Below are 22500 nucleotides of genomic sequence, written 5' to 3' on the forward strand. Positions count from 1 at the left end.
CTGCAGCTCCTCCACCCGCTTTGAGTCTTTCAGACCTGGAACTTGCTCTGTGGATAGAGAGGAAGAGAGACGTTAGGAAAATAATACATTAAACAGGAAAAATAACATCCATGGAAACAAATACACACACACACACACACACACATACACACACACATACGTTAGCGCTCATTCAGCTGACAGAACATTAGCTACATCTTTTATATTGAATTGCACCTCATTAGCCTGTATGGCTAATGTTCTTAACAGGCCTTAACTTGTCTCACTCACTACAGATCAATACACAGTCTAACCTAATAAGACCCGTTTACACTGTGAACACACACACACACACACACACACACACACACACACACACACACACACACACACACACACACACACACACACACACACACACACACACACACACACACACACACACACACACACACACACACACACACACACACACACACACACACAAAAACGTTCAGACAAACACACGCCATGTATATAAAAAGCATTTGCACACACACAGGCACACACATTGTCTTTGCAATTTAAGACATTGACAGATACAAAAGTGCCCAACAATTAGCAGATTATTCGGCTCTGTGAGCAGCCAAATGAAATTAGAAACACACACGCACGCACACACACACTCACTGCTGCCCATAGCAACTCCTGTGGCACCCGTACCAGGCTTAATGTGACACTAACTCATTCTGCAGAGAACAGGGTGTCCAGCTGCACACTCAGAGACACACACACACACACACACACACACACACACACACACACACACACACACACACACACACACACACACACACACACACACACACACACACACACACACACACACACACACACACACACACACACACACACACACACACACACACACACACACACAGCCAGTCTGCAGGGAGGCTGCCACTAAGACCAGTCTCACTTTGAGTTATCCATTATCTGAAGCTTATTTATTGTTTGTTTATGTGACCCTTTTGTTTGTTCTGTGTTTGCTGCCGTGGAGTCACTCCAGTCCTCCTTTCACAGCGGCTTTTTAGACCTCTCACACACTCTCGCTTCCCTCTCTTTGATCTGCCTATCCGTTCTTTCTCTATGTGTGCGAGCTCCCGGGGAGGGATCGATGGCTGCCTTTCTGCACAGGCCACTCTGAAGCGGTCGATCGCCTGGTGGCTCTGGCGGCTCTGTGGTGGCAGTGTGCTGTGTGCTTTGCCGAGGTGGCAGAGCGCCACTGAGAACAGCGCAGACGCAATTCCAGAGCTGTGCTCCACAGTGGGCTGGTCGATCTGGCACAGAGTTAAGTGCTCCCCCAGAGAGAGAGGATGGGGTTAGAGGGCTTAGACAGAGGAGGAGAAGGTGGAGGAAGAGGAGGATGTGGCGGCGGGGGCAGGGTGAGGTAAGGAAGGGTAGGGGGAGGGATGTTTTACACACTTATTTACAGTTTCTGACTCTTGAGATGAAATGTGAACCTAGTTGCAAAAGGCATCCTTGGTCACCTAAATCTAAATTTGTAATTTACTATTTATGTTGCCTTTCTAATATACTTTACTTTTATACAACTAAATGATCGCCTGCTCTGTTGCGACTCAAACGTTAAATAGAAAGCAGACTCCCTCTCCATTTTCACACATACACTCTGATTAGAGGGCCAGGTGTGGGGCAGGTGCAGCAGGTGCTCCCGGGTATCGGGTTCTTGTTTCAGGCAGAGATGTGTACGAACAAGCATGCACGTGTATGTCTTTGAGCGTATTTGTGACTGCAGCGGATGAATCCACCTGATCACTGTCACAATGAATCACCCAGAGGGCAAAGCTCTGGACAAAGGAAAGAAAGTGTTGGTGGATTTGTATCTGTATTTACGCATGAGCAGCTTGTGTGATTGACAGCGTTTATTTGTGTAAAGTGGAGTGAGGCATCTGACTTGGAAAACAGGATGCTATTTTCATCACTATCATATATCTGTTTGTTTCTCCAAATGGGAATTTTGAGATTTTAAAGCTGATGTGTTTTTACCTGTGAGCAGTACGAGGGCAGCCAGGCAGGCAAAGGCAGAGGTGTCCAGATTTAGGCTCTGGAGGTGGGTGGCGAAGTCCCGGATGGAGTCTAGCCACTCTCCGAACCCACGAAGGCACTGGAACCTGTGCAGCACCAAGCCGTTACAGAAGACGAGTTTATCCTCTGACAGCATCAACCTGAGACACGGAAAGAAAAGGATACATTGGTTAGATTTCTATTCCAATAAAATGCTGCATTTTCCTTGGTGTATTGTAAATATAGCTTGTGATACTGGGACAAGGAAACAATTACAATAAAAACAATGAGAAAACCTGGCAGTATGCACGCTCACACAAAAACGGGACACACATCAAACACAGGCATGCAGCTGATTAAGCTTGTGTTTTCCAAATTATAGCATTTTAAAACATTCCTGTGTTTCCTTCTGGCTGGATGGGTGAGGGGTTAGGGCAGAGGGCTGCTCAGTGTGTGTGTGTATTTACAGATAGGTAAACTCTTAAGGCTTTAATGTGCCCAGGCTGCGGTGTGCAGTGGAAACACAAAGCCTTAATGAGGAAACGAAAAGCTTCTCAGATTTATTTAGCCAACAGTTACTCACGACACACAACATCCCTCTCCTTTATCATCGAGCAAAGAGGGAAAGAGAACAAGCAAATGAAAGAGAGCTATCACTAATATTGACTAGTGCCTAAAAGAAGAACATGGCTCTCATCTCAGAGAGAGAGAAAATGTTGAACTCAAAGTGTGATTGAGAAACAGCTGATACTAATAAGAAAGCAAAGGAGGGGGGGAACGGGGAAATAGAGGAAGCCTTAAATTACACCCCTGCACAAACATTGGTTTAGCAGTTATGAGGCAAAATACCATTTACCTCTAATGAGCCCTACTGCAGTTTAGAAGAGGTACTCCACCCACTCTAAGCGTTACACACAAACACAGATGCTCTCACACATCATCGGCTCTGTCAATCATGCAGATTCAAAAATACCTTTCCACTTTTATTACTTTATTTGCACTTATATTTACCTTTTTTATTTATGACATTTCCGTCAAATATAGTGAGAAATATTGGGGATAATTTGAATTTCCTAAAAATCATTTGTGTTGTGTTTGATTGTGAAGCTATTTATACATAAAAACATCATTAAAAGTATGTTAAACTTTACAATATAAACCCAAATCGCTCTTAATTTCGTAGCTTATATGGTTTGCATTGACCTATTGGTACAATGTCCTAATACTAAGAGTATCAAAATAGAATTTGACCCTTGTCTTATAGAAGTACATGAGCAAAACTACACAGACCGGCTGGCAGACAGGCAGCCAAACAGATGCACGACACACACACACACACACACACACACACACACACACACACACACACACACACACACACACACACACACACACACACACACACACACACACACACACACACACACACACACACACACACACACACACACACACACACACACACACACACACACACAGCTGGATGTCTGCCACACATTCCTCTCACTCCTGACTACACTGTCACCACGGTTATCAACCAATAACCACAGAAACTGTTTGGTAACGGGGTGCTTACAGCAATGCCGGCTCAGAAGAGCGGAGCAAATTTACTCTACACACACTGAGTACACACAGAAACACACATACACTGAAGCATAGAGACATACGCTTGCGCAGCGGTCTTCAAGGCATCTGAGTTCAAGACAGGGTTAATGCAGGACTGCGTCAACAGTAAGATGCGAGCATGGACAGCATCCTTTGCTCTCACGGAAGATGGACAGAGTAGGACAGTGCTGTGTTTGTGTGCGTTTTCCCTCTGTGCCGTGGGAGTTTGGCTGATAGGAAGATGAGCAGTGTGTGTGAGCATGTGTGTGTTTGATATTGGGCCCATATGAGTCCACCATTCAGCATGAGTCACAGTCCCAGCCTGATCCCCCTCCTGCTGGGACTGTGATGCCACCACCCTTCCTCTACCCACCCTGCACCTGGACCTACATTGGGAGGAGGAGAGAAAGTTGGGATTCTACATCATCAGTGTGCGTGAGTGTGTGTGAGTAAGTGTTCTTGTGTGTGTGACAGTGTTGGTTTTCTGCCCTAGACGACAGCGCAGACAAAGGGATGAGCTTGTAGCCCAACCCCCGTCCTCGCCATAAATTTAACCAGCCGCATGCCTTACGAGAGCAGAGCGGTAACCCGGGGCAATTCTGAGGCAAAGATGGGCAAGGGCAGTCATAATGGCACCACAGGTAACCACGAGCGATACACACGTGGTCTCCCTCTCACACACACACACACACACACCACCAGACACATAAAGTAAATCAAGTCGATTCCCTTTTACCCCATTCTTTTTAAATCCAGTCAGCTGAATTGAATATGTATTTCCCTTCATAACAGCCCTTTTCAGTTTCTCAGCTGACTGGCTTTTAGATGGAATTGATCCTGTCAATTCACAGTTCACAATGTTAGCACAGTTTTAGCCCGCGGAGCACACACAGAGCTCTCTGTGCGTCAGATATCAGACGAGCGGAGCGGAACTCTGTGGGTGTAGCTGCTGTCATAGATGCAGACTCCGTTCATAATTTGGATCATATGGCGATTACTCAGCTACACTCCTCCTACTCTGGAGATACACCGACACAGCAGCACAAAACCTGCCAATAAAGTTCCAAACTGTAGTGTACTGTACTGTACTGTACTGTAAAGAATATTATACGTCCGTTGTTCCAAAGGAAAATAATTTTCTGATTAAGTTAAGAAATTATAAATCTTGTGAAGGGCTTTTTATATCTGCACGTATGGATCAAGAGTTGTGTTAAAAAAGTGAAATTAAATGCTAAAGTTCTTATCCATCTGCATCTCCTCTTTCTTACCTGTGAGCCAATCGCAGGACAAACAGCTCCAGGAAGGCAGAGTCTATGAGCAAGTTCTGATCGTCGCGCTGAAGCTCGGAGAACCCAGGCAGCCGGTCAGCCCAGCATCGCGTGGTCTCCATTGAGATGGTGAGCAGTCTGTAGAAGAGCTGGATGTGCTCAGCATCAGAGGAGGAGGAGGGAGGGTCGGCAGCACTGAACTGTGGAGACAGGGAGATAAGCTACTGAATAAACTCAATAACAGGCCATATTTTCTTATTGAATGCATGCATTACTCTGACTAAGATTTAAAGAAGGTGTATTTGGGTTTACCTGGCTGTAGTCGAGGTCACGAGGCGTGCAGTGGGAATACGCCCTGAGCAGAGCGGAGAGCAAACTAAGGGGTGGAGAGGGAGGAGACACATCAGTCTGCAGGGGGCTCTTTGGTTTGGAAGGCAGACGGCCTCTGCGCCCCTTCAAGCTATCCGTGCGTACCACTGTGAAGTAGAGAAAGAAAGCGGACCAAATGCAAATATGAATGGGTTGTTCAGTTGAATCTGGTCATATCTATGCAGCGTGCACAAAGAACCTCTTCTCTCTACCTGATTGGCTTGTTATCAGTATTTTATAGTGGGAGAAGTATGACTGAGGCTTTTCCCACAGGAGCTCTCCAACCTTCCCCCAATCCCTACACAGGAGGCCACTTGCCAGCAGATGGCAGTGGAGCTGTTCTACCGGCTGCTTACAACTTAACAGGATAGAAAAGTGTGTGTTTATTTAATGAGAGGGTGAATATATGTGTGTGAAACAGGTGAAACACCTCAGGGAAATGGGGGCAGTATGAGTGCCACAATACACATCAGCAAATCATCTGCTATGCAGCAAAAGACCATTGGCTATGTCAGATGTGATGACACTAATCAAGAGAAAGTTTGAGGATGTTCCTAAAGGATGTTCACCTTTGTGTCTCTTTCAAAGCTTTAAAATCCTCTGGATACAGAGTTCAAATGGTGACAAGTTCTAATTGGTTAATGTATTTTTTCCTTTGTACCTCAGAGAGAAGTTATTGCTTCATGGATGTGTGTGATGCTGCCACAGGCCAGATAATTACCGGCCTGTTAAACCCTGATTGCAGAGACAAACTTTATCATCATGGACTGAAGGTCAAGTTTTTGTATCTTGATGTGTGTGTTCTACTGTTTAAAAGGTGTGTATCAAATGCTTTTCTCACCTTCCTTCACCATGCCCACACTCAGACACTTCTGAAAGCGACAGTACTGGCAGCGGTTGCGTCGCCTCTTGTCCACAGGACAGTTCTTACTGGCCAGACACACATACTTGGCGTTTTTCTGTACGGTGCGCTGTAGAGACAAGAAACAGGCATTCCGATAATCAGCCTCCAAACACAATCAGCCACCTAATATTTGATTTGTTTAATTCAATTTCAGTTTTTTTCCCCCTTACCCATCAAAGAATGAAAGCAGAAGCTCGCAGGTCAGATTTTAATTACGCGCTGAAAGGCGGCGTTGACATCAGTATAATTAGATAAAATTAATTTTCCAACAATCCTCGCCTGCAGGAGGGACAATTTTATTAGCGCCGGAGCTGACAATGGGGACCGAGTGCGTAGCGTGCCGAGGCGGGTCCCGCGAGACAGGGGGATAGTGGCCGTAAGAGCTGCGTGATCAGATTGTTTGTGAAGCTCGCGGGTCAGCTCGTGGCACCTCCGGGGCCTTGCGCATCGCGCCGCTCTCAATGGGCCCCTCGGGAGCTGTTTTCTCCTCCGCTGGCTCGAGCGATTATTACTGACCTTATTAAAATGAAATCAGAAACGGGCCACGTGGGGGCCGGATGAAGGACAAAATAGAGATGGTGGCCCAATGAAAGAAAGCCCGCTCCGGAGTCAACTGCTCTCAATCCGAGCTCTAATGACTCAATCAGGTCTTCCCTGATCAGGATTTAAAGTAGGCTACATTTCTCAGTTTGACACTGACGATAGAAACCATATTCTTTATATTGCATTGCACAAGCCTTTAGACCGTTTAAGCATATTGTCATTGCGTAACTTTGGACTCGGGTGAGGCCTCCCGGGGCATGTTGCCAATCTGGAACGACGTTTTTGGATTAAAACTATTGGACAAGCCTTCGCCTTAGGGGCACATCTACAATGAAAGAATAACATTAAACAAGCTTTCAATTAGACTATAATTACTGTCATTTGCAGTGTTTACATGTATACGCTACTCAGTCATGCTTGGACTCCAGTAGTCCACTCTGGCGAGACAGCACCAGAACAAACTGTAAATTAAACAAACGAAACGCGCGGAAAGTGTCGCAGTCTCTCCTCTTCTTTAACGCCTCTAAAACACATCAAAACAAATATATCCAATTAGGAACCCCTCGCGCCACACATGCCCGTGCCCCCGGGAGACCAATAACACACCAATTATTCCATATGCTCCGGTGCGAGTGCGGAACTGGCGCGTAATGGGCGCCCGCGCCGGATGAGAGCCGTTGCCATGGCGTCGTGGCTCGCTCTCATCCTTTCAATGGTCAGTGAGCCGTGCGCGTGGGGATAAGTTAGTTATGATCATTAATGTGTTTGAGGGAAAATAGCATCCGTTTAGTTGTAGTCCGAACTAAACACAAAGCTGCATGATAAGCTGGACGACGCACAAAGCCTCAGCATGCCAACATATATTTACACCTTTACAACTCAGCACCAAGGACAAGCTTTCAGATTAAAAGTGTTTTTACTTTTAGGTTTGGATTACAAGGGTAGCCTCCACTATTTTCTTTAAACTCCTCTTTTGACATAAAAACACGTGTTTTTCATGCAGCACATATGGATTCAGGTGACAGTGGTGTACGCTGTGTTGACCCTAGTTGTTTGTAAAGGATGACGTTTTTCCCATCAGTGACCTCAGGGCCTATGAGATAGCTGGTTCCAAAAAAAGCCTGAGATTGAAATGATCAATTAAGGTTCTAATAAATTAAGCTCTCATGAGTTGGTCTGTCTCCTGTCTCTCTCTGCTGGTGTGTGTGTGTGTGTGTGGGGGGGGCTCTTGTGACTTTGCTTTCTAATAAGCAGCGTGGGGCAGGACTGGCGTCTCAGCAGAGACACTACATATCAGAGCTAATGCTCTGTAACTAACTAGTCTCTGATAGTCAGATCAAATTATCTCAATATGGTTAGCAAATCTGTAGATCCTTCTTCTGCTCTGTACATTGTGTAGCAATATAGGCACTGTTTTGTGTGTGTAAAGTGGTGAGGAGTTTACTTTGTTCAAGGGGAAATTCATGTGTCTTGTAATACACCATGATGTTAATGGCTGTTTTTCACGATTACGATTAGAAAAACAACTTAATATCGCCTTAAATCAGAAACTGAAATTTAGGTTGCAGATGTGTTTTTGTCTGAAAAGACTTCATTCAAGTGAAATATTGTTCAGTTAAACATTGACATTCAGAGTTACAGAATGAGTCTTATATGTGCTGAAAGCACATTCAGAAACCTGCACGCTTACAGAAGCTCACATGCTGTGTGTTGTGGGGGGCAGGCTAGAGGCATGCAGAGGCAGATTCTTTACATTTAACATGTATAAATAGCTTTGGCTTAAATTAAAGCCTTTAGGGACATTGTTTCCCATTCTCCTCCCTCTGTCTCCTCTTTCCCTGTGTTGGTATCTAGGGGCTGCTGATTTTACAGTTTTCTTTATGGGATTTAATTTATATAGTAAGATGTATGTTATCTTATTCATTTTCAGTTTTCCTTCACTGCTAGACTGGCACCTCCCAGGTTGTTATGACTTGCATAGCATGCAAGCAGTGAAAATAACTAATTGAGCTGAACCATGTATTTGGTCTGATAAAAGCATAGCTAATGTAAATCCCCATTTAGAACATGTGGTAAAACAGGTCACCTTTTAAAATATGTTTTTGCTTTTAGCTTAATGTTTGTATTATACTAACACCTGTGATCTAGTTTTTATTTATCTTTATAAATTCTAATTCTGAATGGGTTTCCTAAATAAATGGACACCAGTGAAAGGACTTCATTATTCTGCCCAAAATAATAAAAACAGGGAAAACAAACTATTTGTTTAAGAGCTAAAATGAATTCACATTGAATATGTGCCATCAAATTGCACTAATGAAATAACAACATTTTCCAGCAGGCCTCTGCTATAGTTTAATGTGTGATAACTATTCAGGGATAATTAAATATAATCAGGAAAAAAAAATTAAGGGACAATAAAGCCATCAGGATAATGGAGGTAATGTGCATGATAATATGAATAGGAAAAGAGCAGGTATGTTTAAGGCATGTTTCAGTCTCTGCTTTTGCACATCCTGGATTCAGGGTGTAACATAGTGAAAAACATGTACATGAATGATATATATGAATATGTGGTCATGTGCATATGTTGTGTTTGCATGGTTGGTTGCATCTGCATGTGTGCAAAGGAAACATAGCAAGGTTTGACAGGCTGTGTGTGCTGAGCGCTGCAGCAGGCAGACAGCCCGCGGCCTGCTGCCTGCCACCAGACGCTGCTTTCATTAATTACTAAATAAAAACAAATTGTGAAACTAATTGAAAAGAAGGATAATTCATTTCCACCTACCAGAGGCATTATTCAATTACCTCTGTGTGTGCACCCCCTTCTTTCTGTCACTTAATTTCACTCTCTTGTCTCATGCAACCAATACAAATACTTTACAAGTGTGCCGGAAAATGCTATAATTCAAAAACTCTGCAAAGAAATGACTTTGGTGTTGCTGAGTTTACTGTTATTTGACGCGTGTCAGAAGTTTGTTGAAGTGTCTTTATGACTTGTAAGAGAAATCTGTCTGACTAAAAGCTGTCTTGTGATGTTAAACTAAGAGTTGTGTGTGACCACATGTGCAGTAACATGGGATGTGAGACAGTGGGTTGATAAGTGTTTGATTGAATCATTTGACAGATGCAATCTCAAACTGACTCATATCGTCCTGAGAAGTGTGGTCAATTCAATGGCCATTGATTCACTGCAAATACTCCAAATGGAAACTTTGATTTCTAAGAGGATTTATTTTCAACTAGGTTCTTACCACACTAAGTTTTCTGTGTTCTCACCTAACACAAGAAATCCCACAGCACATAGTCATTGGAGTAACACTCTGATATGACTTATTTACTTTAAGGGGTTTTACCTTAAAGAAGCCCTTGCAGCCCTCACAAGTGCGTACTCCGTAGTGCTGGCAAGCGGCGTTGTCCCCACACACTGCACAAGTGCCCTCTCCTTGGGGGCCACGCTGGGGAGGCGATGGCAAGCTGTCTCCTAGTAGGGGGCCACAGTGCCCGAGAGCCAGGGAACGAAAGGCTAGGCTGCTGCCCCCGGCCCCGCGGTGCAGCTGGTACATGGGCTGCTCCAGGGGTGGACAGTGAGGATGGGAGACCGAGGATGAGGAAGAGGAGGAAGAGGAGGAGGTGCGAACTAGTCCACCACCGAGACTATCGTAACCACCAATGCTGCCGCCGCTGTGTGGTGGCGAGTGCTGGTAGAAGTGCGGAAAGCGGGGCGACTTGAGCGGGCCCGTCTCCAGGCTGGAACCCAGAGAGTGGGGGTGCGATGGAGGGGCCAGGGAGTGGTCCTCCCACAGGAAGGAGGTGCCAGGCTGGGGTGGCAGGGACGGGGTGGTGGGGGTGGAGGGGGGAGACTGTTTAAAGTACATGGTGGAGGAGGACATGGCCTCCAGGGGCGGAGCAGTTGGGTAGCTCTCCTCCTCCTTCTTGATGGGCCGGTGCGTTGGCATCTGGTAGAGGCAGGAGGACTTGGGCTCGTAGCTCCCCTCCACAAAGACGTTGAAGCTGGGGAGGGACGTGGTGGCAGCAGCAGAGATCTCACCACCACCAAGGTCCAGCTTGGTGTAATCAGGGGTCATGAGGTCAGAGCTGTAGCTGTCGCCTTGGTAACTGAAGGACTGGCCAGAGTAGGCTGAGCCTGGAGGGGCGGGCCCGTACTGAGCCTGCACACAGGGCATGTCTGCCGGAGAGACAAAGCACACGTAGGTTAGAGTTGCGTGCCACATAAGACCACATGTATTCCAAAATGTTTTGGGTCAAAAAGCATTTTAATGGTGTTAGTAGAGTACAGCTGTACGGCAACAATCTTTAGTCAGTGATGAAATTACACATTAGTTAACTACTGATTTAAACAGAAAGCAGGACTTCCAGAAGAAGGAGATTGCCCACAGAAGCATAGTACAGGAACAACCCTTTAGTGAATATAAAGGGTGGAGGCACATGCTCACAAAAGTATTACAGGGTAACAATTAACACTGCACGATTAAATTCTGCACATATCTGGTGAAACAGGCAGCTCTTTAGATCTCAGAGATTAATTTATAAAGGTTTTCTAATAGGACCTTTTAAAAAATATTTTTTTCTTTTACTGCCATTTAGACAATTTCTTGCTTTAACACTTCTTGCACTTCACTGAATAAGTAGAAACATTTGAAGCACGCACACACGACCTTCAGGCAATGCAGACTCTCCTACAGTCAGTTTAGTTAAAGAAGCTGCAGCTCATCAGCGCACAATCCTGAGGCAAAGCATTCAAAGCAGAGATTTAATCCACTCTACACACTGAAAAGTATCTGTGACTAGGGTGTGTGTACGTGAGTGCTGGGTATCTGTGTGTGTGCACGTGTGTGTGGGTGGGTGTACGATTGGTCAGATGGCAAAGCAGATGAGATAACATTAAATAATAATGGAACCCCATGGTGCTGCTGAATACTGCACAACCCACACACAAATGCACCAACACACACTGACAAATGCAGACACAGATATTTCCTCTAACTGCTACAGACGCCAGTCGGTATGTCTTGAGTTTTCCCCCTTGATTTAATTCTGTCACAGCAACAAGGCACCACCTCTTAATCTGTGTGTGTGTGTGTGTGTGTGTGTGTGTGTGTGTGTGTGTGTGTGTGTGTGTGTGTGTGTGTGTGTGTGTGTGTGTGTGTGTGTGTGTGTGTGTGTGCTTGCGTGGACTATATGGTCTTATTTTATCAAACCCTTTACGTAAAACACTGCTTTTGCGTGCACGTGTGTGTGCATGCGTGTGCCGGCTAATCGGTCATGAGTGTCAGCGCTGGGTTTGTGGTGTTTGCTCGTCGCTCCTGAGCAGGGAACTGTCAACACACGCGGCTCCCATTGACGCCCAGCATGCGCGCGCTCTGTCGTAATAGCCCCTGTTCCCTGCGCGTCATGTTTGTCTAGTCAAATACGAGACACATCGGGACCTGCTGTTTTTAAGGCACTCACAAATACCAGCATCCAAACGGACGCACGCACCTCTGTCAGGGAATGACAGCCCATTTCCTGTTCTTTTACTTTAAACGACAATTTTTTTTAACGAAAATTAAAGTCCTGCAGAAATCCTCCCTTTCTCCCCTAATAACTTTTTTAATAAGCTTATAATAAGCACACATTTTGAAGATAGCCTACAACTTTTAGTTTGCGGTCATGTTCGCATAACAGCCTGCACCACACGAGTGTCATTCATGGCGGAAGCAGATTGAGTGACATATTCATTTAAGCTGCTTCAACACAATTCAATTCTACCTGAGGGACAGTATGCGTTTGGCTACAGGGGAAAGACTGAAAGCGTTAATTAAAGAAAAGGGAAAAAACAACAAGGGGGACACTCATCTATAACGTTCTCTCTTCATTGAATGTGTCTATTGGTCCTTATGTGTATTTGGTATAACAAAGAGACAGTTCAAAAAAACGCTGTCCCCTGTTTAAATAGTAATCCTGCAATCAATGTAAAATAATCCATGATTTCACATGTATATGGTAATATGTCACATTGGGAATATAATGCTGCATGTTTTTTTAATTGAGGATATGAGTCAAACCGTATGCTTACGTGTGCTTGACGTCATTATTTTTTCTTTTCTTCTTCTACTAGTGACCAACTCTTCAACCCACGTGGAAAAACACACGTAGCATTATGGGCGTCATGGGGCCTTTCTGGGCTATACCTCAAGTATTTTTGCAACATATAAGAGGCATCACAGGAAGTAGAGGAAAAACAAACTTAATCATGAGCAGAGCAGAGTACAGTGGTGAACTTTGTGGCTCTCAGTGTTGTATCAGTAGGTCAAAGTCAGTGCCCAGTGCTGCATTAGTGTGTGTGTGTGTGTGTGTGTGTGTGTGTGTGTGTGTGTGTGTGTGTGTGTGTGTGTGTGTGTGTGTGTGTGTGTGTGTGTGTGTATACATGTGTTTTTGCACCTGTCATATACAGCTTTTTTTTGGGCAGCTTTATGCAGACATATACTTTTAAATAAAATAGATATGAAACACAAAAGAGAGGCTATGAAATGTTGTAAAACAAATATAATCTACTTGACAGCTGACTTCAACATTGTATGTCTTATATTTTGGGCTGTGATAATTGACTGTGGGTGTCAGCTGAGGAAAGACACTTTTGATGTGATGATTCTTTTCATACACACATAGTGGCATGCGCAAACGAACAAACACACATTTTTCATCTCTCATGATGTTAAACATGTCAACACCAACCCGTATACACTCTTTCTGCCAATAACATGCACCCTTATCCTCAGAAGAACCTGTAAAACCACTAGTGTCTGCAAACATTTCATCCTATTTGGTGCTTTACATTTGGTGGTGTGCCTAGCCATCACTCAGTAACAAACACACACACCCACACCCATCCTCACAAGTATGCATCCTCTCACACACAACAATACAATTTAATTGTATCCAGAGCGTCTTTCCTTTCATGCCCCTGCAGAAAAATCTTGAAACCTTCTACACTCCAAAATCAGCCCTAGATGTCTTTATTACACTTGCATGCAAGCAGGTGTGTATGTGTGTGTCTGTGTATGAGTGTAAGCAAGAGGACAGACAACCCAAGCAGTCAGACACAGGTGGTGCAGCATAGTGAGGCGAAGGGAAACAGTCTCTAACCTCGGGGTGTGCATTTCAACTGGACAAACTGCAGCTGTTCCAATAACTGTGCGCGCTTGTTCATTGTCAGAATGCCATAGATCTAACAAATGAAAAAATGAAGTTGCAAACATAAATACATAAACACGTGATTTTGTTTGTTGTCAGTGAATTTTGAGTTTGAATTCAGTGGACTCACACAATGAGTAAAGTCATTATTACACTTATGCACCCATACAAAGCACAGAGATTACTATATGTTTTATAGTTTTGAATGTTTTATAATCTGCTTAATTTATCAGGACATACATTAATTATGTTGAGATGTAATATTAATTTGAAAGGTTTAGTAAAAAATAATATAGACAGATAACAAGTGGAACATATACACATAATTTGGCCTGAATTAGTCAGACAGGATTTTGAAGACCTTGTTGAGTCATGAGAAGGATTATTTAAATGTCAATTCAGTCGCCAGCCACAAAAACAACCACACATAGGAGCTGAAACTCTGCGCAAAAAGATCGATCACCAGCAAGTTCATACAACTTTATGATTTGCTTATTAAGTAGACAATCGCTAGAAAATAGCCTGCCATACCTTAGTTCATTTTTGAGGTAACCCCATAAGTTGAGCATACATTTTTTGGGGGCCGTTTTTCTATTTTTCCTTAAAACAGATAATAATCACGCACACCTATCACACCACAATAGGTGCTAAAAAAAACCCAAACCTGAGCCACAACAGAAAATAGAAAAGGCTACGTGAAATAAGGAATAAATAGAAAGAAACAATGAAAGACGAACGAATGAAGGAAATCTAAACGGACGGGATGTGTCTGTACCTGATGGAAGAGCTTCGCGCTGAATGGTGCTGAGTGTCCGGGGTTGAGGGGTGGCGTGGCTGCGGCTGGGACAGGGTTCCTGGAGCGGGGAGGACTCGGCGGGCGTCGCAAAGGAAGTGTCCGATCGCCGGGGCTCCAACCTCGGCTGGGCGCGCTCTTCCGAACCTCTGTCTGGAGGAGAGATGTCTAGGTCAGTGATGTGGCGGAAGGCGGAAAAAAGGTTACCGTAACCCTCAGCGACCAGGCAGGAAATAGAAACTCAAGACATAGAAAAAAATGCATATATCGATGTTTTACTTTATATCAATAGCCACTGCTTTCCAAAACTTAATTTACCGACTTTCTTCTAAAGGGGGTTAGTACCTACACACAACATCCCCAAACATATTTAAGAAAAAAAGTTGTCTTTATTCAATTTAAATACAATAAGAAACAAAAACATGTTTATACAATAAATTAAAAGAAATATAACGTCCGAAAGATAAAGTCAGAAAATCCAATGAAATGCAGCAGAAAGATGAAAGGGGATGCAAACTTCTGTGTGCACATCAGAACAAGATGCCAGTCACCGAAACAGAAGATCATTGCATTAAACATGTAAATCGACTGTAACAAAGTAAACACAATTCTTACACATTCAAATAAAACACAGAACAATTTGGCATTAAATATGACACGGAATCTACACTGCAAAGAAAATAATGTGAACCACAACAGAGGAATTTTAGCTCATTTCAAGACTTACACTTACGTGGGTGACAAGTTTCATTTTAAACTGTGCTCCAGTATTATTGTAATCTAAATGTTGCGTTTCAAAAAAACAGCTTCACTATGAACAGTAAACTACTTATAGAAATACAGACCTACAAAAGTGAGAACTTTTATAAAAGCAGTCTGTGCCAGTGCCTCGAAGCCATCGCTTTTCTTGTCCCTGATCACTGCCGTATTCGCCTGCTCAGGGTTCATCCAGAGGCAGAGAGAAACCAAGAAATGTTGGAGAGTCGGACCTGAAACCAAACCAGCGGAGTCCTGTGCGCCGTGCGCCTCCAACTCCCTCACTGCAGCGAGACGCACTTTGGCAGACGGATTTCAAGGCCCAGAGCGCCCCCTTTCTGTCACACACTCTCTTATATACACAACCTCTCTCTCTGCCGGACACACACATCCTTTGGGATGAGAGAGACCACTTCACATCCTGGTGTGGATCTCAGTGCTGTCTGTTTACAAGCCACAACCCCCATAACCGACTCTCAGGGCAACAGACAGGCACCTGCAGCCTGTTGTTATTTCTTATGTTTGTGTCAACACATTAAACTCGTCCACTTTTCTCCAAACTCTTACAGGACAATCCTGAGAGAAAACGTTAAGTCTGAACTCTTTCCATGGTCAGGATGTGGCTTTATATACAAATGTAATGCTACACAGAACCTGCAAATATGTAGAAATAAAGAAAATCAGGCTTTTTAACACTTATTTTATTTGGGTTGACTTGGAACAGATAAGGCATAATTTAATTTCGTATGGATTTATTTGAGTGCTGAAAACGATTTGGTTATGGCAGCAGTACAAATAAGATAGTATTTGATGCTAGACTAAATAGAGTCATTATTTCATAAGCTTCTGAAGTTTAGGGTGTACCTGTGTGTAAATGGGCTCTTATCAGGGTTAAGAGAGTGAATATAAAGTGCCATATTCACTTAAAAGGGGGGTGAATAACATTTCCTGCAAAGTGAGACATTCAGTCCGGGTTTTTTTTCTGTAAATGAGCAAACGGACCCCTTTCTCTTCTTCTCAGGCCGAACCGGTCGGTGGGGCTCTGGCCCCGCGCGCACCGGTAACCAAGTGAACGACATAAGAGCTGCAAAGCACGCGCCCCGGAGCGCCGGTAGCCCCCGGTAGCCCCTCACACCAATAACCCCGGACAGCGCGAGGCTTCCAGCAAACAGACAGAGAAAAGAGAGAACATAAAGGAGAGACTAGAGAAATATGCAAGTACTGTAAATCAGCCCTGAGAGGGAGCCTGTCAGAATCCCTGCGTGCGTAAACCCGAGTGTGTGAAATAGATAAAGAACACACAACATAAAAAGAAAGAAGGAAAGGTAAAAACCAACTCAGGAACCTTTACTCAGTGATTTCTCCTCACACAGTGATAGACTGAAGCTTGCAGCTGCTTTGAACTAAGTGTCTTTGTTGCCATCAGATGTTTCTAGGAAATTATTCACAGAGGGCTTCTGACATTTGATGTGGCTTTATGGTCAACGGCTAATTTTTTTCTTCCTGCAATCAATGAAGGACACAGAGGAGAGGCCTTGTCCCCACAGAGACAGAGACAGCAGACAGCTGACATTAGAGACATTGGCCACCAGTCAGGCGACAGCTCAGACTCTGTGACTGTTTGGAAAACATCTGTCACCTTTCATGTTGAGCTTTAGTCAAAAAAATCAACCCAGCGTTAAGAATCATAATGCTGTATTGGCTTTACTGGTGAAACAACATATCAGTGACACAAAGACAAACCCACCCATATATCACAACACACAAAACAACTCATTTAGACCTACAGCACAACCCCTCAGAAAATAAAAAAAAGAAATCCACATGGCATGAAATCAACGAGCTTTAACTCTCCTGCTTGAATGTAGGTTACTCTTCTCCCCTCAGACCATTAGTGCGTCTGACTCCACTATTCATTGTGTGAGTGAGAGGCATCTCATTTCCATGACAACCAGAAAGGATATGATACCTTCCCAGCGCAAATTAAATTCAAATCCAGCTTCATTTGGCTCTTTGGACATACGGCCCAGGAACAGGCGATATAATGAATAGCGTGTTGAAGTTTGACATATCAACAGGTTAGACGCACAAAGTTGGAAGAAACAGACAGAGGGTGATATTAAAGGGAATACTCAGCTTGACATGTAAGATTTAGGAAATAAAACCATGCGGACACATATGCCATATTTATAATCCATGTGTTTAGTTTTAAAGTCTGACAGTCAAAAGAGTATGCGCTATACCGCACAATATCAGACACTCATTCATTCATTCCGAATTTACTTACTGGTTTGCTGTAGCGGTTCCGTCTTTAAATGTGGTAATAACCTTGAATGAAATATCCCTTTTCCATCCAGAATAATCACCAAGATTCGAAGTGATGTCGAGAAAAATATAAATGTAAAAAAAAAAATCTCTTAGTAATATCGTAGAAGATCAGGATGCATCGGCGACAAAAAAAAAGTTTCTTCTTGTCACCCTTTTCTAAAGTAAACTTACCAAAAAGTAGAAAAAAATGAAACCGAACATTACAAAATAAAAATCTCCCGGGTGTAAAGGAGTGTGTCTGCGTCCGATCCCGTGAATGTGTCGATGCTGATGGTGTGCTTTGCAAAGTGTGGAGTTGTAACGCTGGTTTGTTTATGTGCGCCGTCTGAGGGGAGAAAGTCATTTATGTGGGCTCTGCCTCCACACTGGTATGCACTACGTCAATGTGACGCCATGGGAGAGGTGACGTCACTCAGCGCCCTCTCTCTCCCTCGCTCTCATACTGTACCAGACACATAAGCCCTGCCGAGCCAGAGACACAGAGACAGAGAGAGAGAGAGCGAGAGAGAGAGAGAAAGAGAGGGGAGTGAATGAGAGCGAGAGAGGCGGTTGGTTTGATGGTTGCAGCGGATGATGCAGAGAGGGATCCGGCGTGCGAGCTTGCATTACCTTGTGCATTGGCCCAAATCTTTCTTTTTAATCAGTAAAACGGAAGGTTCATTTCAACAGCTTAATATTATTTATCAGTGAGGAGTGTTTCTCTAAACGTTCACTTAACACTATCAAAGCACATGAATAAGCGATAAACTTTCTTTGAGAAATAAAGAATATTAGTGGTGTCACTAGTTGTATTTGATATGGTCATTTTATTTCTAAATATACTGCTACTTAGTTTGTTTTACCATGGTGCACTTATCTGTTATCTGTTTTTACTCACTGTTTTTTTTAATTATAACTAACATGTGCCTATTTAAATTTATTTAATATGCAAGTCTATTCCCTTCACTTTATTTGCACTATACTTCTGACGTAAACGTCCCCGTTGTTGGTCAAATAAAGGAATTCTTATTATGAAAAGTAATCAACTACTAATACTTAACTGTACACCATACTTATTGTACTTCAGTATTTCCATTTCATGCAACATCAGCCATAGTTTTTATTGTTGCCTGCACTTGAGAAGGTGTTCAATATCTACTCTGTGCCTTTAATCATTAATAAGCCAACAACAATAATTCTCTGTCATGTTATCTTGTCATGACACAGAACATCAGCAACCCTGTCAATGAAACCTACTAACAGAATATCTAAATTGCTTTTTTCTCAGAACCTTCTTTAACTCATATATTATCTAAAATCCCCACCCTATCATGTAATTTAGTCAATTATCAGGTGTTATGTTATTTTGTAAAGTGGAATAATCTAATTAGACAATTCCCTTTTCTCAAAACAAATCAGATTATTTCAGTAATATCGTTAAAATCAAATAACAGTGTCCAGCCTTGTTCTGTCAAAAACATTGGCACTGAATCCTGACAAAGGGAGTTGCAGGTGGGAAAAAATGATTTTCTCAGTAAATTTTTAATCTAATAAATTACATCATGGGGCTGTTAATAAAACAACCTGAGTTAAAAGCGTGCTTTTGTAATAATAATAATAAAAAAGGCTATATACGAGAACAATTCAAATATATTTTAAAAAGGATATACCCCATGCTTGAGCAAAAGTACTACAACAAATAAACTGTTGCTCAATTTTACTCTGACGCTATTGCAACTTGCATCATATTATACTTATTCTAATTGCAACAACATTTAGTCAATAGTGAGGAAATACTATCACTCACCAGATTAAGAACACTATAGCGGTGGACAGGATAGGAGAAAAGGAATAATCCTTAATTCGTGCTCAACCAACTCAAAATTAAAAAGTTCCTCCGGAGCTGCGAGGAACAATAAATCACAACAGCCAATCAGGAGGCGCGTATTTTATCGTTCAGCGTCCCCACTCTGACCAATGACGAGAACCAAGGGGCGGGGGATGGCTTGACGCACTGAGGCTCGTGATTGACGCAAGCTCTGTTACTAAATTTAGCATCACAGAGGTAGTGAGATAGCAGAGAGCCCATTCATTGTGCCGACTATTTTAGCGGTGTGATTGTGATCCAGCCAAGCCAAATATAGTCGTAGACAGGTATTTTTAGCCGTACAGCGTGTCCCCGCTAAAACCGACCTGGGCGATATAGGATACATGTTGTAATGAGCCAAAATCAGCACACTCAGTGTTATTTATGTTATTCAGTAAGAGATAGTTTTACAGTCTGCTGATATAGCCGTCATACCCAGAGGGATACAACTGTAGAGGGTACATCTCCCTGCTGCTCATAGCTTTTCTCTCTAACCGGGGACGAGGCTGGAAGAGCAGGGAATAAAAAGTCCGTAGTCCCGAAGATATTCCCTTTGGTTCGTCAAGCAGACACAATATACAACAGGTTTGTGAATGTGAGGGTTTGCAAGCATCGTAAAGCAGCGATGCTTCTTCCACACCAGCTGAGCGTACACAGATTTCTTTTAGCCAAGACGGAAAATGAAGTTGGATACAATGCTGCTGCAGGAGAAGTAGCTTTTAGAACTTAAGGTAAAACAAAATATAGCAGAAAACAGCTTCATGGAAGGCTAATGGGAACTGGTATGCCCCAGGAAACCCCTCTCCTTGTTAGATACACATCTGTGCTTTTGCATGCATGTATTCAGAGAAAACTACTTTCAGAACTTGTCATTACCCCAAACTCTCCCCATTCATCACATTTAAGTATATATGCAGTGATTTAGCAGAGTATTCAACATTCCAGTCATGCTAAGTTTGTTATAAAGATTGAGTGATAAAAGCTGCAGAACACTGTGGTCAGTGCCAGGATCAGCTGCAGGGTTTGTACATCACATGCCACCAGGGCTCAGCTAAAAAAAAAACCTCCTGAATCACAGTGCATGGATTTTAAACATAGTTCAACTTGAAAATCCCCTCATCAATTCCAATTATCACACTTGTTCAAACAGTTATGAATAGTTTGTACTATTGTTTTCCATCTAAATGGGGGTGAACCGAATTGGTTTGGTTGAGTGGTTGAATATTACACCTATCATGCTAATCCAGGCATCATTATCAATTATGTCCAGCTCTGATGGGGTTCTCCGTTTGGCATCATGTGCCAGTTTTCAATACACTTAATTGTTGCTGAAGTTGATTTCAGTCCAACTTCATGGTTTATTAGGACAAAACATGTCCTATAGGCAGATTTCTAGTTCTTCTTCATGCCCTGTTCTGTTCTCCCTCTTGTCAGATTTAAAGCAATGTCTGGGTAATCCAGGGTATTTTTTTATGAATCATGAATTAAATTATTATATAAAAGCATGCTTTGGTCTAAGGGTGTCACAATATACCGGCACTAGAAATATGATATGCAAAAATAAAACATTGATATGTTAATAATACATATGATCAAATGATGTAGGTTTATGTTTCGGCAGGTCGACTTTTCCTTTCGGCAGGTCGACTTTTCCTTTGGTTTTCAGTTCATGTTCAAGTTCACTCATTTCATGCTGAAGTGTAATATTTATTTCTGTAAAGTTATGGTTAAAAACACTCCATTATATTTTCATTGTAATTCATTTGCAAATGTAGTTACCTGTTCTCTCCTTCTTGTTAATAGATACTGCATCTTTAAAAATTAAAAATGAGAAGTTTCTAATTGTCTCCTGTCTTCTACCTGTCTTTGTGTTTCCCCTCTCTTTCCTGGCTGGTCAGGGTATCGGATGCCTCGGCTGTGACCTCACCATGATGACGTGTAATCCAGATTAACCTGCTCCCTTTTTTTCTGCCAGACATGGAAGTGATTAGAGATTATGACCATGTCCTTTTTATAGAATTGGACACGTGTGTAATCAACTGCGTCCACCAACATCCCGTGTCAGGTGACTCATTCACAAACACAGTTACACACACAAGCACTTGTTGTCACCATGCAAGAAATGCTTGGATTTATATTCATTTCATTTGTGTCTTAATCTACCCTAACCGTAACAAATGCAGTCTTAGCCAAAAACGTTAGGTATACCTAACGACCCCTTAGAGTTGAACTCTTTTCACTTTGACTTAAGTCTTTAAAAAATCATCTTTATACTGTGGTCAGAGCAAAATCAGAAAGCACATAGTTTTTTATTGACTTTCAACAAGTTAATAAATATAAATCTATTTACCAAACACGCTATCCACTGTAACATCACTTTGTCATTCATGCAATATTATTGTTACTTGCTTCATCTATTCTTCCACTTATTTAGTGTAGTACACTTACACGTGACTGCTTTACAATTTACTTTAAAAGTCACTATTCACTTAGTAAAGACTACTCAGAATAACTACTTCCTAGTAGTATTTAATTTTAGCAACAAAATACTGTTTTCATACATTAATTGCAATTGGGGTTACTTGATATGTGCTTTAAACATATTAAACATTAACCAAATCTCCTAAAATAATGCTATTTATAGTTGCACGTAACAAATCAAAGTAGGGACACAGGTCAAAGTTCAACTATATGCCTTTTATTGTTTTTCCTTCAATAAAAAAAATGAGCTCATCACAACAATAGTAAGCTGTTTTCTTGGAAGCTTGTTCTTGCACACATCAGTCAATTGCAATTAAAGTGTTTTTAGTGTCTTCAGGGTAGTGAAGTTGTAAAGTTTTACGACAAC

The 22500-nt window shown here is 42.6% G+C and overlaps 1 protein-coding gene across 6 annotated transcripts in view; it reads right to left on the bottom strand.

Annotated features, from left to right (window-relative positions):
- nr4a3 (nuclear receptor subfamily 4, group A, member 3) overlaps window positions 1-18169 on the bottom strand; it is a 20070-nt gene extending 1901 nt beyond the window's left edge. Inside the window, exons 1-9 of one of the 6 annotated variants that reach the window (XM_063879343.1) lie at window positions 17978-18162; window positions 17766-17822; window positions 14705-14875; window positions 10089-10921; window positions 6127-6256; window positions 5229-5392; window positions 4917-5116; window positions 2026-2204; window positions 1-47 (exon numbers count right to left, since the gene is read on the bottom strand). The exon at window positions 1-47 is cut by the window's left edge and continues 1901 nt beyond it. In XM_063879343.1, the coding sequence (XP_063735413.1) occupies window positions 1-47; window positions 2026-2204; window positions 4917-5116; window positions 5229-5392; window positions 6127-6256; window positions 10089-10921; window positions 14705-14875; window positions 17766-17822; window positions 17978-18149 (1953 nt within the window). In that variant the 5' untranslated portion in view covers window positions 18150-18162. Of the gene's footprint in view, window positions 48-2025; window positions 2205-4916; window positions 5117-5228; window positions 5393-6126; window positions 6257-10088; window positions 10922-13881; window positions 13964-14704; window positions 14876-15567; window positions 15871-17765 lie in introns of those variants that run through there. The other 5 variants (XM_063879346.1, XM_063879345.1, XM_063879349.1 and 2 more) reach the window with 5 other exon arrangements.
- Between the last annotated feature and the right edge of the window lie 4331 nt (window positions 18170-22500).

This window comes from Eleginops maclovinus, chromosome 3, assembly GCF_036324505.1.
Source record: "Eleginops maclovinus isolate JMC-PN-2008 ecotype Puerto Natales chromosome 3, JC_Emac_rtc_rv5, whole genome shotgun sequence".
NCBI classification, from domain to species: domain Eukaryota; kingdom Metazoa; phylum Chordata; class Actinopteri; order Perciformes; family Eleginopidae; genus Eleginops; species Eleginops maclovinus.